Here is a 15,919-nt window from a genome sequence, read left to right as displayed (position 1 = left end):
ACTAGTAAATGCATGCATTGCATTGTGTGACATCTTAGATATAGAATGTGGTATCTTTAAATTGTAGATCTCTCTATGTGGCCTTTTCAGATAGTTATACTGACCTTCTTACTTCCTTTAGTTTGAAGCAGCTTTTGAGTTTAGTAAGTAGGTGCTTTTGATTAGGTAGCTATAAATACTTAGTGATAAGGGATATTGATGTTGTTGTGAAGGGTCAAAAGGTAATAAATATCCTTATATGTATTGTATTAAAAGATTGTATGGATTAATAGGTAGTAGGGGACACTAGGTGTGTACCAGGGGTCAAATTGCGCAATAATAATAAATTTAAAGAGAAATCTAAGAAGTTATTTTCCAATAAATAATGCATAAAGAAGGCCATTACCCAGTTATGGTCCTGGCAATGGGGGTCCTGGGAAGGGTAGACTGGGGATAAACCTAATCTTTGGCCTTTTTTTTTTTGCCACAAATGGCTGTCCTAGAACTTGAAACTATACTGCTGCACTTGTGAAACCATGCCTTTACCATTGTATCAATCAATAGCCCCCCCAATGAATAATGCATGAATGTCAAGTAATATTTAGTATGCCGATGGTAAATATCACTCAGCTTTGTCCAATAGTAATATGTAATGAATGTGTTGCAAAGTCGTTAAGGTGGGTTGTCTGTGGAGTGAAGACAGTAGTGTTTTAAAACAGTGTTTTTATTTGTTGATGGAGTTTATGATTGAAGATTGAGAATTATGACTTGGTAATGTGCCATAGGAATAATATTATAGTAATACAGTGCAACCAGGTCATGATCTAATTGGGAAGAAGGGAATTTTTTTTTCAACATGCTTCCCCTGAATCTCTTCAAACATAGAAAAACTGGTAAAAGTAGGGTATAGGTCTTCTTTTTTCCATTAATGATGATAAAACTGAGTTACAATATCTTTATTTAAACTAATTAGATCCGCCCTTACACAACCCAAGTTGAATTTATCTTCTATTAAAAAATGGCACAACTTTTCCAAAATAGACATGTCTAGTGAAAATAATCATGAAAAAGTTAAAACCTTGCAAGAGGTGGATTTCAATTTCTATATCTACTTTGTTTTCAACTGCGTTGCTTTATTCTTTTCGTGTTGAGAAATATGTATGGTCAAAATCTTCATCAAAAAGAAAATTTTCATATTGATCAGTCTATTTTGAGATCTAAAGATTGGAATTTGCCCTTGATCGTTAGGTGTGTTACACCCTTTAGGAGTTGGTGTCATGTTGCAGATCTTGAGAAGTTCCCGATTTTAGAAAAAACACATTAATCGAACATCGTACATGCAAGTTAGGATTTGTAGGAGCTGGTGTGTGATTTGGCTTCCTGATGTGGCTATCTTGCTCCCGAACTTTATGCAGACCTGCCCGTAATGGCCAAAATGGTCCAAATGGAGTTTGGTGATCTTCTTTAATTCGGTCATAAGAGAGTAGCATATACATGAACAGGCATTGAGGTCAAATTCTTGTGAATGTAAAATAGGTAGTGATACTATATTAGTATAATGCAGTTAGGTCATAAAAGAGAGTAGCATATGGATGAATGGGCTTTGAAATCAGATTCTAGTGATGGTAAAAATTTGGGAAAAACAATGGAACATGGTATATATAATTCTTTTCCATCTTTGTGTTAACAATTGTACCAACCCCTGCTCAATGCCTTAGTATATCTCTGTAGAGGCTTGTGTATCTTGAGTTTCTATGCTTGGACTACCTAGTTCTTGAGAAGTCATTCCTTCGTATGGCAGGAAGATGCTCAGATCAGAATGTTCAGAAATGCTAATGGGACTCTGCGATCCATCAGCATTAATTGAAGCCCTCATATTTGCTCTGTGTACAAGGCTATCACCAACATATGAGGATCCACCAATTGGCACGTCCCTTTTGAATGTAGAGGAGGTTAAATCTTTCTTGTCCCAGTATTTGCTCCACACTACAACTCTTGTCCAAATGGAATATCCGGAACCCATGGTTTTCAACTCATCCTGGTTCTTATATATAAAGATAGCTAGGAATATCAAGAGAGCTGAAGTTGAAGTAATTCCCGTGGTGAGGAATAGTCCTCCAAAGTTGTTGAAGTTTAGACTGTGTGAGCCTAGGGTCATGTCTTGATTTTGACAAGTATTTTCGTAACCAATCCATTTCCTCTCTATTTCCACCATTTTATCCCCCTGTGTTACATTTAAGACTGCCCTTGATACATCAGGGACTAATGGGGAACCTTTGGGAAAGACCTGTGAGACAGATAAAAGTAAGAATATCTCCATAATATGTTCATCTGTGATAAAAGATTCAAGCTTCCTACAGAGCATAAACAATGTATAATTTGCATGTATAAACAAGGATTTTAAGAACCTAAAAAAGTTAAATTTTGAGGTTTCAAATATCTATGTTGAGTTATGGAGAGAGGGAAGAGAGACAACTTACAAATCCAAACCCAGCAGTCTTGTAGGCTGGTCCAACCATTGTGTATCTACTACAGTGGTCTGCAAGGAAGCTCTTGACATATGGGATCTCATGGAAGATGGCAGATACACCATTATTGTGGCTGCCCTTAGAGAGTGCCTCTGCATATTCATCAGAACTTCCCAAGTCTCTAAGCTTGGACTCATCAAAGTGGAGCTGCATCAGTAGCTCTTTTACAAAGGAACCCCGTTGATAGCCAACGTAGTCACCATTTTTTATAAGCTGTTTTATGCCTGTAACAGTTGGCTGGAGCTGTTCAACAGTCAACATGGAGGTCAAACTAGCTGTGTAACTCGATGTGAGGATCAGCACGACAAATACCCATATGATCAGTACGATCTTTGATAAGTTGCTCTCCAGTTTTTCTCCTGAAACCATAGTAAAAATATTACTCTTTCTCGATCATGGCTGTGATTGCCTGACCTTGTCATTAGATAGCTAGGGTGTAATTACTTAACTATGACCAAAGACAAGTGTTGAGAAAGCAAAATAGAAGATGGTTCCGAGTTGTTTGGACGTATGGCCCCTAAATTCTTCGTTGATTCGATGCTCCACCACCCACACCACGAATCCTGTAAAGAAAAAGAAGGCCAAGGTCGCGAGCCAGAGGTCCACTGTGAGTGGCTTCAAGAAGATCCATGCATTCTTTCTTGCATCCTCTTTGACTGGAACAATCATAACCACTCCTGATTCTGTGTATGGCAACGTAAAATCCACATACAAGGAACGGTTGGCTATGATTGTGACATCTCCTGCCACAGCATCATAATTCTGTCGAACCCATATGTGGTTAGTAACTTATATGCAGGCAATGTAGCAATAGCGTTAGAAAACAATAATTCAGTCAGGTGATTTAATTTTGTTACTTTTTTTTTGGTTGGGGGGTGGGGTGGGGGGAGGTGTGGAATGGTTTGGAATTGTGTTAACCTTGATGTTCTTAGGGATTTTTAAAATTTGCAAGAGATTGCTAGTTCTTCTGCAAAATAACAAACTTATCTGGTTGTACTGGAGAATCTTGTTAACGTGAATTATACCTTTTGTTCTTGAGTTTCATCAAAAATTATTCGGAACTAGAAACCTCTGGTTCTGCTTTTTAAATTCATAATATTTCTCTTCAATTGTTGGATCTTCTGCCTCTATTGTTAGTTTTTGACTACTCACACACTTTATTCAATTTAACTTCCTTGCCTACATACCTGAATGTAGACCTGGTATATAAGTTCATTGTATGAACCTGCAGTGTCCCCTGCGGCATTTTCAAAAGGAACATACTCGTAAGGGATTGCATATGGCAAAGCTTGCATCACAGCATCAAAGACATCAATGCAGTACCCACTCATTGTTGTTGCATTGGTGAGAGGATTCCGTTCCACCTTTACAAATTCATGAAACTCAGCTTTTACAGGGACCCCTATCTTCAACTTTTTTTCACTTGTTGGGATTTCCCAACCTTTTGGCACTATGGTTGATTCTCCAGGCCAGAAAATGATGCTAAGATTAATCATGGAAGTTGAATAAGTTCTGCTAATTGGATTCGGTGTCCTTGAGATCCCATGTGCTGGTGTCCAGAAACCAATCACTCTTTCCCCTTTCCCAATTACATTAATTATTTGAAAGGTGGGTGATTGTGATTGCCCATCAATGAGACAGAGTTCCCCGCTAAGGCCATCGAATTTGGTATCTAGGATTGCCTTGAGAAGACCTGGACCTGTCTCAGAGAATTCTAACATATCCAAGATGCCTGAATTGTTTGTGGTTTGGGGTTGCAAAAAAGTAGAATTTGTGATCCCAACTTTCTCTGCAGCCATTGCTAGTGCCCAAACTGTATCATATGCCCACAGGGCAAAAATGCTAAGCTCTGCCTTCTCAATATCAGGATGCTCCTGCCGGAATTTTCTTTTCCATCGAATGGTGAGTTCATCCAGCTTTCTTGTTTTTGGTACATAAGGCCTCACACCTAGTAGTCCTTGCATCGAGTCAAGGATAGATTGGTCAAAGGAATTTAATAGATTTGTTAACCCATCTGTTATAATCCACACATAACCTTTTGTCATCATTCCTGCCTCATTTGCCTTTAGAAAGAAATTGGTGCCAAGAAATGGTGCCATGTGCACAATGAAGACCCTTGTTTGCATGGTTTGTAGTTTGTATAACTCCCCTAATATCTGGTCATCGGTTACTGATAGAGGAATGACACTACGGTGGTGTACATGAGCATCAATCTCTTGTAGGGCGTCGATGAGATACGGCACGATGCCTGTACCATAATCAGTGTCTTCATACACAAGGGTGACTCTTCTCCATCCAAAGGCCTTAATAATGGCGGCTATAGCATTCACCTGAGAAGAGTCATTAAATGCTGTACGCACAAAATATGCTGCACGGGCAGGGGAGATAGAAGGGCTTGTTGCTGAAAAAGAAACAATAGGAACTCGAGTCTTGTTTCCAAGATCTGATATGAACACAGCTTGAGAAGATTTTTGAGGACCTATGATTGCCTGCACTCCTACATCGATTAACAACTTGAAAGCTGCATGCACATGAAGGAAATAAGTTTAGAAGTCATCCTGGTAAGTGTTGGGTTCTTGAAGGCAGGTCCATGACTTGACCGCCGGCTATTTTGGTTAAAAGTCAACAGAAGCTTAAAATTGCTGATGGCTAATTTATGATATCAGCCAAGTTTAAACTCTCCTACTTTTTGTTTCTTGAGGTGTTTTAAATCATGACCAGCAAGAAGTTTATTATTTTTTTTGTCTTTTGGTAGCTTCTAAAATTGGGTGACCATCCTTTGTCAATAGATGGTCCGAATAAATGGTGATGACAGCAGAGCTGTCATCGGATCAGATGGTAAGGGATAAATTAGTTGTGTGTGCAGTCTACACATTTTTTCCAGATTAGGGATCATGCATTATACCCCATGAGGGCAACATTTGCTGATTGGACATGTATACTTTTATGACGTGCATGGCTGCTACTCTGCTTAGGTATATGATGTCGACATGGTTGACTGTATGGTCAATCCTTAGAGTGACTACGGGTTCATGTTGATTGGAAATGGGCTACATCTATGTAGATATCTAAGACTTGATTAAAGCTTAGAAACACAATGGTTTTTCTTTATTCCTCCTCTCAAGAGATGGTTTCGAGGTTAAGATGAACTGTTACATTAAGTTCTAGACTGGTTCCTGTTAATTTTAGTTTGTTCTCCTTCCGGTGTACTAAGCCTGTTCTTGCTCTTATACCTTGGTGAACTCCTCATGAATTGTTGGTTTGTCATTTTTCTTATTCTAGTTTTTTTTTTTTGTTGCTATAGTGCTTCCTATTTCCTGTGTGTTACTGATGCTGTTAGCGATACTCGAGTGTTTGCACTCGATGCGTCTACTTGGTAATTAGTCTCTGAGCCATTCAGGTCTGTCAATGGTTTAGTCCACTGTTAAGGTAGGCTTCCTCTGTGCATGCCTAAGTTTATTCTCACTTTCTCAATCATTTTCTGATAATTTGATTACAGTCGATGAGTATTGCGATTCATAATATTGGATGTAATAGATGTTTGTGATGTAAAAAATATAAGAATCCATGTTGAAAGAACATCTTCATTTTATACTCAAGTTATTGGATTAATTAACCTGAAATCATATGGTTATGGTCCATGATAAAGATGATACAACTTTCAATACTCGTACTAATATAGCAGGGTATTAAAAGATTTCTGAGAAAGTAATTCATCAGATTTCAGTTAGGTAATTTGTATTCCTGATGAATTTGTTGTCTAGTCCTTGGTTCTACCTCAACATATTAATGACTAATTATTGTGAATAACCGTCCAACATTTGATCAAGTAACAAAAGAACAATCAATCAAAAAGTATATTTCTTAACCATGATACCTAGAGTCTTCTCTCTCTATCTCTCTCTCTTCTCTCTGTCAGACCACGGGCATGCTTGGTGTTTCTTTTTATTTTTTCTATTCTAAGAGTAAAATTGCAAAAATTGAGATAAAAAGTTGTGTGGTGCTATTATTTTTAATTTTTAATTTTTAATTTTTTTAAAAATTATTTCTAAAATAATGAAAGAAAAAAAATTACTTTAATTATTTTCAAAAATGAGAAACTAATATTTGTACCACCACTTTCACGACCACTATAGTTATCTAGGCCACCATTGCAATTGTTGCCTTTGTTTTTGCGGTAGCCACCATTCCTACCACCATTACCATATTTACTGCACAGCTATTATGATTGCCGTCTTCATATCGTAGATACCATTGCCATTGGTGCCATACCACAATTATTATTATTGTCGCCTCCATTATATAGTTGGCACCCCTTATCACTACCATATCCACCACCGCCTCCACCAAACCACCATGAGTACCATTTGGCCTATATTGCCATCATCACTATGACTATTATCTCAATCATCATTATCATAGTTATGCTTTAAATATAAATGACTATACCAAATGCATTATATTTTTCAAATTTAAAAATAAAAGTAAAATTTATATTTTTTAGAGAAAAATGAAAGTGATGCTAAACATTATCTACGTAGCTCTTTTTATTAATTTGGAGTGCATGTTAGAAGTGGTGAGGCTCGGTTAGATCGCAACTTGCACGAGCTCGTAATCTCTATTGGGTGATAATTAGTTGTTTGTGACTTCAATTATATGTATAAATATTCCCTTCCAATTTTGTATGCCAAAACAAAGCTTGATGGACGGGTTGTTTTCAGAGAGGAGATTTGAGAGATGTTACCAGAATGATAACTCCAGGGAAAAAGTAAAACGATCTACCTACCTGCAGAGGTGGCTCCAATGGCGTCCTCCTTGCCATCCTCGGTGTGGAGAATCAACCTTGTGGTGTAGTTACTGTTTGCAGCATAGAAATCATTGATTGCCATTGAGATGCTGGTCTGGCTCATCTTTCCAACCAGTGTTCCTGTGTCAAGGATTAGACCAACATGGACTGAGATTATCATATTGCTTCCATTGCCATTCTGAGCCTTTGCTATTGAAGACAAAAGGAGAAAGAAGAGAAGTGTTGCTCTCTCCATCTGAAGCTGCCTTGCAAAGGATAAAAGAAGAGGAAGAGGAAGGGTTTGAGATAGAGGAACTCAAGGCCGTTTTGGTTGACTTATGTAGAGTTGACAGTTGGTAAGTTAGGTTTCCTAGAAGTTGTTTGTGAGGCTATGTCATTGTCTAAATACGCAAACGGTGCACCTTATTAGGGCCAGCGACTCTTGACAGATTCAACATTCCTTTCCCTTATGTTTTGCTTTCAAAAAGTTTAGAAAATTAATAATAGTGGCAAGTTCCTCTGTTGTATCGATCCATCGCTGGGATCTCTGAAGGTGAGTATATAATGTCTGGTTGTATGTTTTTTTCAAAAAACACCAATATATAATCCTCTATGCTAACGGTCAGTTTTTACATGAACCAATATCTCTCGTAGGCCGGCTGCTGGCCCGTGCGTGGTATGCAGTATTCCGTTTCTCCTTTGAGGCAGTCTCTCTGTTTTTGGAGATATCAGGCAACATGCAACTACAATGGCTGCAGCTCCACTTTTACGCATCTTCTGTTACACTGAATTTCTTATTTGCGAGGAAGCTCGGCTATTCAGGTTGCATTATCGTTAAGCAAATAAATAATAAATAACAAGATCTCTCTGACTTTATTTTATAAATAAGGTGTACGATTTTACATATAGCTGGGACTATTAAATTGATCCTTAGATGAGTCAAAAAAGACTCACTGAAACATCACATATTCCCATGGTCCAGATTTTGGATGAACGATGTCTCATGGGCTTTCTGGCTCCCACCTTTGAGGATACGGCTATGTGCCTTCAAAGTGACTTGGTTATTGGGAAGGGTCCATATGAAAACTTACGCCAGCAACATCAGATTTTGCTCTGATTTTTGAACGGCTATAATGGTTTTCAACGATCGGTCGAGACAGCAACTGGAGTAAGCTTGGCAGCAATATTCGTTTGATTCCGTGCTGTCGAAAACATTCTTTAGTTTACGAAAGCCAACGTCTTCTTCTTTGATCCTGCAGCCCCAGCTAATTTTGGTCCTGTTGCTTTTGCAAGTCTGCCGCTGAACCAGTCCCATAAGGAATCTCTTGATCCTAAAAATTTTCCCTCTTTCTTCTTTGCTGGTTTCTGGCTTCCATAATGTGTACGGAATCCTGTATGAAATGGTCGAACATTCTAACATGGATGGTGATGGATATGCGGTAAAGTAGATATGTTATGAGACTTCTAGATCATGAGTACATTATCTCGCTATGATAGCTGTTGAAAAAAATATTGGATACCTCGATTTCGGACCAGATCTTCCTCCTTGATCTTAGACATAAACCAAGATTAACAACTCCAGCCTTAACCGAGGAGCCAATCAGCTGACGTGAGCGACTTCGGCCCCGACCGAGGAGCCGATCAGCTGAGGAGAGCAATCAACACGTGTTGATAAGGACTTACAATCCCAACAACTAACAGTCTTGGCAGTTTGCAATTGTGACAACACCGCAGTTTGTGCCCTACTGGCGTTACCTTTGTTCACACGGACTGGCATCCATGCCTCAATTGTATTACCGGTCGTTACCTGGCCATCATTGCATGCCACGTCAGGCTAGGTAACGACAAAATGGACTCCCTTATATAAAGAGGCAGTTCGGGGGATCTCAGGTACGCATGCAATATTACTTATAGGGCTTCCACTTTGCTGAAATTTTCTTCCTTCGACATTATTGCTTAAATCAAAACGGCTCTGTTGCCCTCCGGGCCCGACGACCCACCCACTTGCGGAGTTTATGACCGCTCAATTGTAGTCTTTTTGAGGAGCTCGACTATTCGAGGCACTTAGGGACTTGGCAGGCCCGCCAGCAATGGTGTTGATGACGCTTGCTGTCGATTGTCGATCAATTCTAGAAGAGGTGGATTAGAGGCCGAAGCGAGCACTTCTCATTTCCCCAAAGGGCGCACGTATCGGTCTAGCTGCCTGCATCAGATGAGTGCTTCGATTTCATCCTTGAACTGAACGCACTCCTCAGTGTCGTGGCTGCAGTGATCAATGGAAGCGACAATACTTCTTCTGATCTCTTTTGGTCACCATGCAGTTCATCGGATGTGAAGGGTGCAGATTGTATATGTACAATGTGGAAGATAGCATGTGTCAGGCCCTTGACTCTGCTAAAATTCTCTTCCTTTCATACTCTTGCCTTACGATTCTGACTTAGGTATTAGAGAGTTTCTGCTGGAAACTCTCGGGAAATGGACTTTTTGCAGGCCACATCCGAAGGAGATCCACTCTCCAGTATCTCGGCCAGCCTGCTCAGCTCATCTCCAGCCGACCTCAGGGTTATCCGAGCTACGCTCCGACCTCAGCCCAGATTCGGCGACAACAATAGCCATTGTATATATAACATGAAGTGGGGCTGGTATTTGACATGTCTTAAGTAGGGCTGGAAGTGGGCCGGGTCGGGCCGGGCCACACCCCTACCCAAGCCCGGCCCGAAATTATTTTTCGGGCTTCGGGCCGGGCCTAGGCCTGAACAGTTTTACAGAATCTCGGCCCGAGCCCAATTGGGCCAGCCCGATTGGACTAAAGTCCACCAGGCCCGATCACGAGCCCGAGGAGTAGCCCACTTCCTCCGGTACTCCTGCCTTTCCCCTGCTGACCTCCTCCTTCTCCGCTCCTCCCTCCTCTTCCTCGCCTCCGAGGCTCCGACTGCCCCTTCCCACCCTCATCCCCTTCCTTCCTTCGCAACAAGCTCGCTCAGGTCATCGCCGCCCTCATCCGCCTCGAGAACCCCACCCTCTGGCCCTCCCCCTTCCTCCAACTCCTCCCCTGCCTCCCATTCGCCGACCCTCTCATTGTCGACATGTTCCCCCGCCGACCTCCTCCTTCTCTGCTCCTCCCTCCTCTCCCTCGCCTCCGACTACCCCTTCCCACCCTCATCCCCTTCCTTCCTCCGCAACAAGCTCGCTCAGGTCATCGCCGCCCTCATCCGCTTCGAGTACCCCACCCTCTGGCCCTTCCCCTTCCTCCAACTCCTCCCTTGCCTCCCATCCGCCGACCCTCTCGCTGTCGACATGTTCGTCCGCCTCCTCGTGGCCCTCGATGACGACCTCCTCAGCCAGGACTACCCCCGCTCCCCCGACGAGGCCGCCGCCGCCGCCTCCCGCGTCAAGGACTCCATGTGCCTCCAGTGTGCCTTGTACGTGGGACTGGGCTCGGAGCCAGCGAAAGGTCCCCCAGATCGCCCGCCACTCGTTCAACGCCGTCTCCCTCTACCGCTCCTCTGACCTCGACCTCGCCGTTGCCGCCCTCGACACCATGAAGCGGTACGTCTCCTGGATCGACATCGCCCTCGTCGCCAATGACACCTTCATCCCCTCCTCTTCGATCTCATTCTAGCTTCCAACAAGTTCAGGCTACTCCTCGGGCTGGAAGTGGGCTCGGGCTTGGGCCGGGCCCGGGCCGGGCCAATGAGATACCTGAGCCCGGCCCGAAATAGAAATGGGCTTAATTATTCAGCCCGAGCCCGGCCCAAAATGCATTGGGCCTAGCCCATAGCCCGGCCCGCGGGTGGCCCGACCCGAGCCCACTTCCATCCCTAGTCTTAAGTGCTTGGAGATTGATTTCTCTTTGGTATCTGGGAAAGCCACTGGAATGACTTTTCTCTCAGTCGTCCTCTGGTGCCGGTGAGTCTCTTTTCTCTCATCTCTTATCACTTGTTCTACGGTCTAACATAAGGAAAAAGATTATGGGACTTTTAAAGAGAGCAACAAAATAAAAGCCAGTTGAGACCTTTAAATCCTAATCTAGAATTCTCAAAGAAACCTTGATGCTCTTTCTTTCTTTGTTTGCCTTTGGAACTTTTAGATCCTGCTAATATCATTCTACCATTCGTCCTCCCTCTCTCTCTCCTAACACCATGCGAGACTCCACTCCCGTAATAGAAGCAAGGGTATGCAACAGAAGGCAAGATTGGCTATGGACAATCATTTAAAAAAGATAAGTTCCTTGTTCTTATTGCTTTCCATAGTATAGAATTAGTGGTTAAAGGGTTTTATACTTTATTTTTACTTTTCAGCCTAAGAATTCTTCTTTTAAATGAAAGAATATGTTGTTTGTGTCTATTATGAATTTGTAAAATAAATTGAATAATAAATCGATGAATAAATAAATCTGACCTCAAATGAAGATTCAACTATATAAGATCAAGGCTAGTGTTTGTCATAATGTCCTTAAGACAGATTTCGCCCTCTACACATGTGCTTTGGATCTCTTGAGCATCTGCCTCTTAGGATACAATGATCTTCACAAACAAAAGGAGCACACCAATTTGTTTGTACGGCGAACCAAAAATTAGGTTTTTATACTCTCTTTGGATGAATTCACTAATGCTCTCTAAGAACTCTAGAATGGAAGAACTAGATGGATTGAAAAATTTAGTGTTTTAAATGGTTGGAGAAGGCTCTATTTATAGAGTTCATGGTGACTTTCCAGAACAGACACCAAGTGAAGTGACATATCTTTTCTATTCAAATGACTAGATATATCCCTACAAATAGTCATGTCTTTCATGCTAACAGTTGTGTCTTTTAAATGAAAAGATGTATCCATACAAATGAATAGATGCAATGAAAAATGCATCCATACAAATGAATAGATACATCTCTTTTGATGCAACTCTTTTAAAGAGACACCCCTCTTCTAAAAAGCAACCTTTCAAATAGGTCACTTTGGAAACTATTTTCTCATTCACCTTTTATTGTCTAACAATCCCCCACATCAATAGAAAATTAGCTGAATGTATGTAAATGACAATGCAGACACTTAAGAGAGTACATTGCGAAAAGATTGTGCATCGAGATAGGTAGCTTTTGGCCTTGAACCTTCTCTAGTAAAAGACTATCGGATATACCGGCTAAATAGTGAACATGATGTTTTGAACTATTCAGCTGATTAAGTAAATCAGATCGAATAGACTTCACACGGTCCCTTTTCTAACACAATTGGTTTTCATGATTATGTTCATTTTGGCCCTGAACAACTTTTGGTATTCATGAGTCCTCTAGAGAATTCAACCTTATAAAAATTCTTATAGAAGCGGCCCCTTCACACTCATATAGGTGACTCCTATTAGAAATATACTGCTTTATCCCACTTGGATTTCCAAGATATAATAGTTCATTAAAGGCAAAGCTTACCTTTATAAATGCTGCAGGCAACACTAGTTAATCTTAGGAATGGGTTGGAGATTTTGTCTCCCTAGTGCTCATGTTAAGCCACACATAATTTGGTTGTCCCTTTGAACTTAGATCTTGGGATCTCCAGTCAGCTAGGTTGGGTTGCCATTACGATGACTCTTTAATTTTAGGTTTTAATCATATTTTCCTCGTTGTACAATTTACTTGCTCTTTAGTTAAACCTTTAGTAAGCAGATTGGCGAGATTCTCTTTAGACTTTATGTAGTCTATGGATATAACTCCATTTGAGAGTAGTTGCGTTATGGTATTATGTCTTTGATGGATATGTCGAGACTTACCATTATACATATTACTCTGTGCCTTTCCTATTGCCGATTGGCTATCGCAATGTATACATATTGCTAGCACAAGTTTTGGCCATATTAGAATATCCTCTAGAAAATGATGAAGCCCTCTGCTTCTTCTTCTATTTTATCTAAAGTAATAAATTTAGACTCTATTGTGGATCTTGAAATACAAGTTTGCTTAGAGGATTTCCAAGACACGGCACCACCACTAAGTGTAAATACATAACCACTTGTGGATTTTGTATCTTTGGTATTAGATATCCAGTTTGCATCGTTGTATCTCTCAAGTACAGCTGGATATCTTGTATAGTGCAAATCAAAGTATCTAAGCACTCTAATGATTGCCTTCTAATGATCAACTCTAGGATTACTCGTATATCTACTTTATTTGCTAAATGAGTATACTATATCGGGTCTAGTGCAGTTCATGACATATATTAGACTACCAATTATATGAGAGTATTCCACTTAAATGCACTCTCCAATATTTTTGGCTAAATAAAAGTTTATGTAAACAGGTATTCTAGCTACATTGTTATCTTCTTTGTTGAACTTTTCAAGTATTTTCTCAATGTAGTATGATTGAGAGAATACAAGTCCATCAAATGTTTTAGAAATCTTAATTCCTAATATTAACATCTGCAATACCTAAATCCTTCATGTCAAACTTATAGGATAGCATTCTCTTAGTAGTTTTAATGATTGCATTATTACTACCCAGAATGATCATATCATCCACATAGAGGCAAACAATGATATAGGCTTCGCCGTCATTTTTGACATAAACATATTTATCACATTCATTGATTTTAAATTCATTTGTGATCATGTGTTTGTCAAAGTTTTCATGCCATTACTTCAGTGCTTGTTTTAATCTATACAGGGATTTAATGAGTTTGCATACTTTCTTCTCTTGTCCTGGAACAATGGTCCCTTCAGGTTGTTCCATATAAATCTTCTCATTTAAATCACCATTTAGGAAAACTGTTTTAACATCCATTTGATATATTTCAAGGTTATACAATGTTGCAATAGCAATTAGCATACGAATGGATTTTATCCTCGTAATAGGCGAGTATGTATCAAAATAATCAATAGCTTTCTTTTAGTTGTAACTCTTTGCTACAAGTCTAGTCTTGTATTTATCAATTGATCCATCAGCTTTCATTTTTCTCTTGAAAATCCATTTACAACCCAATGGTTTACTTTCAGGTGGAAGATCTACCAATTTTCAGGTGTGATTTTGCATAATGGATTCAATTTCATTATTAACAGCTTCATTCCAAAAAGGAGCTTCAGGAGTGGACATCGCTTTCTTGAAGCTTTGAGGCTCATTTTCTAACAAATACGTTAGAAAATCAGGACCAAATGACTGTGCAGTCTTTGCCCTCTTACTATGTCTAATTTTATTGCCTCTTTCTTTCTCTATGGACTCATGATCCATGTCACTAATCGCAGCATCATAAGTTCTTTTATAAGAACTTGTATCACTTGTATTTTTGCATGAAAAAACATTCTAAAAAAATGATGCATTTCTAGATTCAATAATTATATTGACATGTATTTCAGAAATATCAAATTTATGTGCAAAAAATCTATATGTAGTACTATTATTTGCAAATTTAATAAATATGCAATCAACAGTTTTAGGTCCTATTTTGCTCTTTTGGGGAGTAGGAACCATTACTTTAACCAAACACCCACACACTTTTAAATATTTGTAGGAAGGTCTTCTACCTTTCCATACTTTATTAGGGGTTTTGTTTATTTTCTTGTGGGGTAACTTGTTGAGTATGTAATTTCCAGAAAGCAAAGCTTCTCTCCATAAGTTCTGAGATAATCCTGAACATAACATTCATCATCTCTTTTAGAGTTTTATTCTTTCTTTCAGTAACACCATTTTGCTGAGGTGAATAAGGCACAGTAGTTTGGTGAATAATGCCATATTTTTGACAGAACTTATCAAGCAGTGCATTATATTCACCACCTCTATCACTTCTAATTTCCTTAATCCTTTTGCTAAGTTGATTTTCAACTTCATCCTTGTATTCGACAAACATATCCAATGTCTCATCTTTACTTCTAAACAAATACACATAGTAATATCTTGTGCAATCATCAATAAAAGTAATAAAATACTTTTTTCCTCCTTTAGTTTGAATATTTTTCAAATCACATATGTCAGTATGTATCAATTCTAGAGGTTCAATACTTGTTTCAATTGAATGCAGAAAAGATCTTGTTAATTTTGATTCTATATAAGTCACACATTTATGACTAGTATCAATATCAAATTTAGGCAATAAGTCTAAACTTACCAACCTACGCATAGTATCAAGGTTAACATATCCGAATCTATCATGCCACACATTGGAAGACTCAACAATATAAGCAGAAGATAAATTCTTATTATTAATGGATAGTACAATAGTCATTACATTCATCTTAAAGAGCTCTTCGCTCATGTACCCTTTTTCTAAATAAAGTCCACCCTTAGTGAGTCCAAATTTGTGAGACTTAAACCAACTTAAAGCTTGAGGATGATAGTATTATTTTGATGATTAACAAGTAATTATCTAGAGCATGCTATAAGTTAAATTGATACTTCATTTATAAGTTCATTACTCTCAGTACATTTGTTTAATTGAAAATATATATATGGTCTTGTTCATTTGGATGAATCTAACCTTGAGAATGCAGCAAAGTGTGGATTGAGTCGACCTATAGGTTGATTGGGTCGACCCCGGCACATCTAGGAATCATCTGGCACACTCCTGCAAAAACAGCACAAATGAACAGTGAGTTGGGTCGACCCAAGGTAAGCATGAGTCGACCCAACCTCCAAAGAACCTCAAAAT

At 39.5% G+C, this 15,919-nt stretch overlaps 1 protein-coding gene across 1 annotated transcript; it reads right to left on the bottom strand.

Annotated features, from left to right (window-relative positions):
* Positions 1-611: 611 nt before the first annotated feature.
* On the bottom strand, positions 612-7,549 carry LOC120106867 (glutamate receptor 2.8-like). The gene is made up of 5 exons (XM_039119966.1): positions 7,294-7,549; positions 3,733-5,049; positions 2,957-3,295; positions 2,460-2,866; positions 612-2,266 (listed from the first exon to the last, which is right to left on the bottom strand). Exons 1-5 carry the CDS (start codon positions 7,547-7,549, stop codon positions 1,694-1,696), a joined length of 2,892 nt encoding a protein of 963 aa, XP_038975894.1. The 3' UTR covers positions 612-1,693.
* Between the last annotated feature and the right edge of the window lie 8,370 nt (positions 7,550-15,919).

The sequence above is a fragment of the Phoenix dactylifera genome, unplaced genomic scaffold (assembly GCF_009389715.1).
Source record: "Phoenix dactylifera cultivar Barhee BC4 unplaced genomic scaffold, palm_55x_up_171113_PBpolish2nd_filt_p 000670F, whole genome shotgun sequence".
Taxonomy (NCBI): Eukaryota; Viridiplantae; Streptophyta; class Magnoliopsida; order Arecales; family Arecaceae; genus Phoenix; species Phoenix dactylifera.
Note: the sequence above shows the minus strand (reverse complement) of the source record. Positions and strands in the feature narration are given on the sequence as shown.

Coding starts and splice junctions, on each gene's coding strand:
- LOC120106867 (XM_039119966.1), bottom strand. CDS start 7,549: ATGGAGAGAGCAACACTTCTCTTCTTTCTCCTTTTGTCTTCAATAGCA. Junction 3,296..3,732: donor TGCCGCAGGGGACACTGCAG/GTTCATACAATG, acceptor CCTGCATATAAG/TTACTAACCACATATGGGTT. Junction 2,267..2,459: donor AGACTGCTGGGTTTGGATTT/GTAAGTTGTCTC, acceptor TCTGTCTCACAG/GTCTTTCCCAAAGGTTCCCC.